Raw genomic sequence first — 9,069 nt, 5'->3', positions numbered from 1 at the left:
GTGCGTGCGTGCGTGCGTGCGTGCGTGCGTGCGTGCGTGCGTGCGTGCGTGCGTGCGTGCGTGCGTGCGTCTTCTTCCTTCCCTTCCTTACCCTTCCTTACCCTTCCTTACACCTTACACTAGTAACTCTCTCACTGCTTTCGAACTCCTTTTCTTGTTCCTTTCTTTTCTTTTTTTTATATATATATTTTAATTATTACCTTTGTTAGTGTACAACTTTGGGAATAATATATGATAATCGGGTTCATCATATACTTTGGACGAAGGTTAATCAGTTTTGAACATTACAAAATTTTCATGCATATGTACGATTATGCATATGTATGCCAGGTTTGGCTTAGCATTATAATAAAGCACCTTATTGCCTTACCACTACCACTTCCTGTAATACCTGTTTTCTTACGAAGCATATACACGCGCGCACATGCGTGCAGACACGCAGACGGACAGACAATTGAACACCTACAGATACGCATATACGAAAAGAGAAAAGTAACTGCATGTGTATTGTTTGTTTTGTATTTACGTATAATTATACCGAAATGAACTTTATTTTGTATTAGGCAGTGTACAATCATACACATCGTTAAGAAGTCTTAAGTCTTTTTTCTTTCTTCACTTTTTTTATGTTGTTTGTTCTACTTCGTTCTGTAAGTGTGTGTATTTTGTCAATTTTGTATGCACCATAAATTCAAAAAATTTGGTTTCAGCTCTCATGGAAATAGGTAAGATGCGATATTGAATTACGAGTGGAAAGTAGTAAATTACCATTTGGTAGAGTTTTGTATTTTTTTCCTTTTGAAAGTATGTATCCAGCGTTAAAAGGACGCTAACGTCGGATCATCGAAAACTGCAATAAAGTATACTATTCTTGCTTACGATATGTGCTTAATTTCATAGATTGTTGTGCATAGTTATCATGGGTTCAGATTAATTGAAGAAAGGAAGGAGAGGAAAAATATTATATCGAATGTTGTATTAAAAAATGGTACAAATTTCGGGTAAAAAGTGATTGAAAGAGTAAACGACCTACTTAGAAGAGAAATGGTAGGAGGGAGGGATGGGCTGGGGGTATGTAATTAGAGGAAAATTCGTAATGAGAAATTAAGAAGCAATTTTCTATGATCCGAATAAAGCGTGAGGTTTTTACCAGGATACGTGATGGTGGTAGGGTAATTATTGAAATTTTTCTTTGCAATATTACAGTTATATAGAAAAAATAGTATATGTTTCCTTAATTAAATCGTTTTATAATATTGCGAATAAAGTCGCAATATAATGTTCGAATGTATATTTTTTCTTTTTCTTTTTTTTGTTTCCTATAATTAAAGTTTTAAAATCATCTTTTCCCGGCATGCTTTTTCTTATGCGAAACATAAATATTAGTTTTGTATAAGTTTTCAATTGGATATATCGTGGCTAAATTTGGGTCTATTTGTAATGTGTGTTTTTATAGATTATGATTACGACTATTACGGTTATGGGGATTATCGAGGTGGCTACAGTGATCCATATTATGATGACTATTATCGATACGAAGATTACTATTTCGATTACGCGCCGCCTCCGCCACCTGCCAGAGGGAGAGGCAGGCAGCCTCAACCGGTGGGTCGCCTTTTTTAATGGTTCTAAAGTCGTTTCCGTTACTGAATCATTATTACTTTTTTTAATATTTACGTATGTATGTATGTGTGTGTATCTGTATGTACATATACATATATATGTATATGTATATGTATATATATGTATACATATATACATATATACACACATCAGCAGTAATTTGACTGTGGCACAGTGTTCACGGATGTATCCCAAGTACAGTGTATAATCCGCTTTACTCTCTCCAAACAACCTACCTATTTTATCATTTAGAATGTGTATTAACATTTTACTTACTGATGTAAGTATACGTATAAGTAGAGAAATATAATGTATAATCTAAATGCGCTCACCAGTGCATATTTATATATTTAACTATTTTTATACCAATGACACGTGTGCTACCTGTCATGAGTGCGTGAATGTATGTCTGCATTTTGAGTGTTTGGATAATTTTATATACATTTCCTACTTACTATGTTCCTATGTATGCATTTTTTATTTAGTTACTCTCCCATTTATTACTTGGCCCATCTTCACAAAATTATGAATATAAATTTAGTTGTACTGAAATTTAACACTTACACAAATTAGAGTAATAGATATATTTATTGTGTATTTATTTAAAGCTTTGTAAAAATAATGAAATGGAATGCGCTTGACATATATATTTAGAACATCTCCGTGAATTTAGGAAAACTTTATTATAGCACAATTTAAGTGTACTTGTGATATAGTGTGCATATATTGGAGATTGGAAAGAGAGAAAGATGTGAGATATACAAATGCCCGTACACGCGCGCTAGATGAGAGAGGGGAGCGTCGACGTCCTACATTTGTTATATCTATTACTAATTCCATTGCTTAGACTAACGATATCCTATAAATCGAACACACTGCCACTTTCAAATTGCTTGCTAATCATATCTGAGCCATAGTAGACCCATTCCAAATTTTTCAATATCAATATAGCCGGGAAAAGCAACTAAAGAATACAGGAAAGTAAGAGAGGAACGGAAAAAAAGAAAAAAAAAGTATTGAAGATATAGTATACACGGTATCTAGATAGAAGGATAAATAGCAACATGTAGAATAAAAAAATGAGAAAGACTTTACCTCGTTCGTGTTTTCATATCTTTTTCTACAAGAAAAAACGATAGAAAATTTATAATATTTGATGACATGCTATAGAAAGTAGGAATTTTTTATAGGAAAAGGTGTTATAGGCAAGTTCCTAATGTGAATTTTGTAGTATGTGATAAATGTATATGTATATACATGGAGTATGTACTAAGTGGAAGAAATGTAAGTAGAATTTTAAAATACAATAAAGTCTCGTAAGAAGTTGGAATTATAGAATCAAAAATGAACGTGACAATGATGTATACTTTTTTTAGTAATGGCGTATTTCTATTAATGATACTAAATGTGTACGAGGTACACTGAATAAGTGATGTGTACCTACCCCATGTATGTATCAATTGGTATGCAAATTTATCTTGCATTCTTTCCACCGCATACGCTTCTGTGTGTGCGTATCTGCGTACGTGAGCGTGCGCGCGTGTATATGCACCTGCTTACGTGCGTGTACGTATATGCATATGCGTGTGTTCGTGTACGTGTGCATGAGCATAGGAGTATACGTGTGTATAATATATGTACGTGTATGTATATTTATAAACATATGTGTGCGCATAAATATGTATATGTAAATAGTGATGATAGTTGAATCTGCGACGTTTAATATACCTGTTTGTAGTTTCTCCTTCCAAAGATAGCGATGGTGTGAATCTCGTGGCTCGGATATGATACATTTAGCGTGTACACACACATACACACGTGTGCGAGCGCATTGATGCGCACAAGGGTGCTCAGAAAATGTTGGTTGGCTAGCTGTGGTTAGTAATTGATCAGTAGGTTGATCTAATTGCATGCACACATAAACTCGGGCATACAGAAATTTTCTTAATTGACTAAACGTTCACTAACTTGACACATGTAAGCAATGTATAACAAAGAAAATGAACGGCACGTGTTGAAGAGAAATATTCTTGCCTGTACAAGAGTTCCGACTGATTTCTTCTGAGCTTCCTTATAGCCCATGCGTGCGCTCAAATTTACAGGGTTATCAAAACAGGAAAGTATTGGGCACCATATGAGCATGATTAAAACTGATTCATCATATACATATATATGTATATATATATAGAGACAGATAGATAAATAGATGGATAGATAGATAGATGGATAGATAGATAGATGGATAGATAGATAGATGGATAGATAGATAGATGGATAGATAGATAGATGGATAGATAGATAGATAGATAGATAGATAGATAGATAGATAGATATATCATAGGATAATCTAATTAAATTGTTAAGTAGATAAGCAGATAGCTAGATGAATAGATACATTTGTTACTCTATTGGTTGTTGAATTTATTCAATAACTGACTAAGTGACTAATTACTCGACTGATAGATAGACAGTTTAAGTTTTTATTCTTGTAATTGGTTCCATTTTTTTTCTTTCGACACGATAGTTTTTACGCTTTTATAGTACAGATTCATTGGTATAGAATACGCTGTAAAGTTTCAAGTTAGCTTTTTCATCACTGATCTCTTTTCTACATTATTCAAGCATTGTTATATGCTTATGTATTAGTTACTAAAAGTGCAATAATTGTTAACCAGTTTGCTAGAATTTAAATAGTTATTTATTTAAGCTGTTTTCCTCGTATGCATCATAATATACCCAGTACTTTTGTAATGCTATGTATATATTGTGGTTTGTCTTTTTATCTTAATTTCATTTATTTTGATCGTAGGTTTAGTTCATCGCCAATAATACGATAACAGAAGATGATTATTAATTGAAAGTATTTGATAATTTAGACAAGTACTTTATCTTTTTCGTGCTATAATTATTTACATAAATAGTTAACTCTTCTATCATTTTTCTCAAGTATAATAGAAATGAGATAACATATAGCGCTTATCTGAATAGGACACTGGCGTGAATAATTCATTCATAATTTATACCGATATGCAGTATATTGCTATTCAGTTGTTTTGAAATTCTGAAAAAATAGGAAAAAGTTGCTTACGTGTTGTATTTCATTAGATGTTAGTTGTGAAGTTATATAATGTTGTTATAGCCTCTTGAAAGTAAATATCATGAATTGATTGAATGTTATGAGTATAAACACATACGTGCGTACGCGCATCTGTTGGTACAAGAGAAGTATATGTAATAATTTAGATTTATTTCGTTGGGTAAAGGAATAATAGTGAAACCCTATATAAGAAAGACATATGTTAAACGACGTATATATGCGTGTGAGTTTGTGTACGTGTATGTCTGACTAGTTTTTTGATATATTGAATTGCAGTCTAATATAGACAATGTGTAAAATATAAATGAGGAAATAATTCACAAGATAGAATAGAAAGAAAGAAAAGAAATGATGATTTCTACTAATCATCGCAAGTAATTTGTAGCATCGATAATAAAATTTAATGTTTGTTGCTTGCCTCAGTGTGTAAAATACCGCTTACGCTTAAATAATACCTTGCTGTGTGATGTTGCGGTGCTTATATTATATATCTTGACTTGTTGAATTTTGTTCTAGCTGACAGTGCAATAAATTGTGTCGCTTAAAGTTCCTTCGCCATCCCAATACAATAAGCTTTCCGCTTTACTGCATTGGATAATTCTGCTAATACTACTGCTGTCTGTAAAAAAATGTGGTTAGTAAAATTTGGTTTTAGGTGATCCTTACTCCCGTCGCACTGTGTATATTCGATTAATCTGTACACACGCACACGCACTCGCGCGTGCGTGCGCGCGCGTACGCACACGTACACACACACGCGTGCACGCGCGCGCACGCTCACAGTATATATATAACTACTTTATATCCTACCGTTCTTTCCTTACACTTTCGTATCCCCTTCTTTCCTGTTTTCGCTTTTCATGCTATGCATATCATATTTGATTAGTTCCTACTATTGATTATTAAATTTATCCATTCATCCATCCGTCCGTTCGTCCATCCATCCATCCATCCATCCATCCATCCATCCATCCATCCATCCATCCATCCATCCATCCATCCATCCATCCATCCATCCATCCATCCATCCATCCATCCATCCATCCATCCATCCATCCATCCATCCATCCATCCATCCATCCATCCATCCATCCATCCATCCATCCATCCATCCATCCATCCATCCATCCATCCATCCATCCATCCATCCATCCATCCATCCATCCATCCATCCATCCATCCATCCATCCATCCATCCATCCATCCATCCATCCATCCATCCATCCATCCATCCATCCATCCATCCATCCATCCATCCATCCATCCATCCATCCATCCATCCGTCCATCCGTCCATCCGTCCATCCGTCCATCCGTCCATCCGTCCATCCGTGCGTCCGTCCGTCCGTCGATTTCATCACATCCACCCCACCTACACACATGTGCGCGCGCGCGCGAACGTGCTCGCACAATTTTGTATGTACAATTTGCATGTATATACGTATGCATATACGTACAGATACATAGGTGCTTGTATGTATTTACGCGCACGTACATACGTTCATGTTTTTAGTGTGTGTATAAAAATCAATTTTGTACGAGTATATACATATACATGTTAATTTGTACATGAAAGTGTACGTGTACGTGATTTTGTATATAGTACGTATATGAATATAGTTAATGGGTATAAAATGTATATAAAATAGGATATTAATCTTGAAGCAAAATTTTAACAACTAAGGCTAGTCATCAAACAAAGAAATTGTTTAGATCGTGTACATGTAACAAGTGAGTAACCAGGTTAGGCTTTATTTATGAATATTATATTAATCGAGAACATGTATTATGTTAATTGTTAATCGTTAATTGGAAAGGAGAACGGGGTCGATAAAAGAAAGCTGAGGACACACAATTGTTGCCAAGTCCGCGAGCAAAAGCGAAAAATATTAAAATAAAGTAGAATCGTGTACGTAAATCTATACTAGGAATTTAAGAAATATCATATAGGGTAACAATTGGGTATTGTGTTATTTGGTCAGGCTGGACGTGGCCGTGGAGTAGTGCCGCGTGGCCGAGTCGGTGGCCCCCAAGTCCGTGGGCCAGTCAGGGGGGGACGCAACCCCGCAACTTCAGGGGCTCGTGGGGTCCAGCGGCTGTCCGCTCGTGGGGGGGTCCGCGCCAAGGGAAGTTTACCAGGTGAGGATGGTCTGTATCTCCACAATAAATCAATCATCTTTTAACATTATTTTCATACGCATCTCTTTTCTTTAGACTCTTTTCTTCATGCTTGCTAATTGCCGTATGCGTGTTCCCCATATTTTTCCTTTCTTTCTCTTCCTTTTTCTATCGCTTTCTTTTTTTTTTTACGCTTTCTTTTACTTTTTATAATGTTTTTCTCTTTTCCTTTTTCATTGACAACTAAGGTTTCAATAATTAATGCAACTAACATGATTAACCCTTAATCACGTTTCATCATTATAATTTATAGATATTATGAGAGTAGTGCTTGTTCTAAAATCTGGCAATAATATCCAACTTTGCTTCATATACTATAATTACTTTCGTCTAAGTTTATTCTCTACTTTCTTTTTTCTTTTTTCTTCCTCTTTATTCTTGTTATAATGTTAAGTCCACGTTGGTAACAACTATTCGTGAACAGTTGTTAACTAGTATATGCCTACGGTCACATCGAAATTTCTGGCGCTGAAAAAATTGATTAAGGAGGGATTGTCGAGTGAAAGTTGTGAAAGTAGTTGATGTTTGACATATCGTTTCGTTTTTTTTTTCTTTTTTTTCTTGTTTAAAGAAAACCATTTATAATATTGAGTTAAACTTTCTTGTGTATAGGATGAAACATTTTCGAAATATAGAAAAGAATTTATTCATATACATTCTTTTTTTTTTTTGTAATTCTATCAATTGTTCTAACAATAGTTTTTTCACATTTTTATCGCTGTAACCCATGTGGATGTATCTTGTAGCACCTGTCAGAGTTATATAATTTCGAAAAATAAAATTTTGTGCGACTGAAAAAGAAGTCACTTTTTTAGGTATTTATAATATGTAATCGTTAAAAAATGTTGTAAATAAGCACTAAAGTCGAATTTTTGTCTCAATCCCTAGAGTAATACACAACCGATAAAATAGGTTTTCTTTAAAATTAATGCATCAGTTAGTTTTTAAGTGCTTCTGTATACTAATTTGAAGAATGACTTTCCGAGAAAAACACGTTTGAAATATTCTGCGACGTTTCGTGATATAGCGAAAAGATTTGGTTTATAGATTTATATCGGCACAAAAATTAGTATGGAAGGTGTATGGAAGGTGTATGAAAGGTAATTGTCATTGGTCATTACAGCGTTATTTTACACCTTCGAATCGGTGAAGACTTATTGAGAGATATATACGTAAAATTATCCTTGAGCGTGATTTTCAAGGTCAAATTTCTTTTTTTCTTTTCATGCATCAGCAATCCTTCTTCAATTTTGATACGAGATATCTTTGTTCGAGTAACCAATTTGTTTTGCCGAATTCGGGCTGTAATTGACAAACAATATATATTTAATAGGTGCGCTCATATTAATTAGTTTATTTCGCTATATCGATGTACCGTAGTGCCCCGATAGTAGGCGCACTTCGAGACCGTGTTGTTGCATCTGCTAACGGGGTTGATAGATTTTCTAGAAATTCCCAGCTCGCTTTTTACTGAAAGTGAGACACAATAAGCTTGTGCGGGGTAGAAGGAACATTGACATTTGACAACTCAGCACACGCTGACGATATCATATGATCGCTTGAGAATCACATTATTTAGTTTCGCATAAAGAAGAATAGAGAGAAGACATGCAGTTCCAAAAAATGAGGAGGATATTGCGATTACTACAGTGGCAAAAATACTTGGGCAATTGTATTGAAAAAAATGATAACTCGTCATAATTCGGGTTTATTGAATTCATGCTCTTTCATTATTATATTCTCCCTATTAAGTAACAATTGTTGTTTGTATCTAATTGCAAGCAGAAAATAATGACTGTATAGTGAAACACACGTAGATATAATAGGTTCAAATGATATAGTGCTCTTGTAATGTCAGTCTAGTATAAAAGTTCAAGTGTTTCGACTTCCTTCGATACGATTATATATATAGTTATATATAATAGTTAGTAATTGACCATACAGTGTCAATTTAACATGAGTTTTATTATTGCTGGATATTGTTAAACATAATTTACGAGAGGTTCAAGATATTTTTAAATATTCGAAATACAAAATAGAATTTGATATATTTAAATAGCATTTTGGTAGCAAGTGGTACTTAACGAAATGAGTTGAAATTCGAAAATCAATCGACAATTTTTCTTATGTTAAGTACAATTAGAAATTGCAAACACTCCCAAATGTAGGGAA

The 9,069-nt window shown here is 34.3% G+C and overlaps 1 protein-coding gene across 13 annotated transcripts in view; it reads left to right on the top strand.

Moving 5' to 3' along the window:
- Syp (synaptotagmin binding cytoplasmic RNA interacting protein) overlaps positions 1 to 9,069 on the top strand; it is a 38,013-nt gene that overhangs the window by 28,035 nt on the left and 909 nt on the right. For 5 of the 13 annotated variants that reach the window (XM_017901746.1, XM_017901745.1, XM_017901741.1 and 2 more), the window contains exons 10-11: positions 1,457 to 1,605; positions 6,702 to 6,867. The exons of 1 other annotated variant lie outside the window; for it this stretch is intronic. In XM_017901746.1, coding sequence (XP_017757235.1) covers positions 1,457 to 1,605; positions 6,702 to 6,867 — 315 coding nt within the window. The remainder of the gene's footprint in view (positions 1 to 1,456; positions 1,606 to 6,701; positions 6,868 to 9,069) is intronic. 7 more of the 13 variants (XM_017901744.1, XM_017901742.1, XM_017901743.1 and 4 more) reach the window with 3 other exon arrangements.

The sequence above is a fragment of the Eufriesea mexicana genome, unplaced genomic scaffold (genome assembly GCF_001483705.2).
Source record: "Eufriesea mexicana isolate 0111107269 unplaced genomic scaffold, ASM148370v2 scaffold1723, whole genome shotgun sequence".
NCBI lineage: Eukaryota > Metazoa > Arthropoda > Insecta > Hymenoptera > Apidae > Eufriesea > Eufriesea mexicana.
This window is presented reverse-complemented; position numbering and strand designations above follow the sequence as displayed.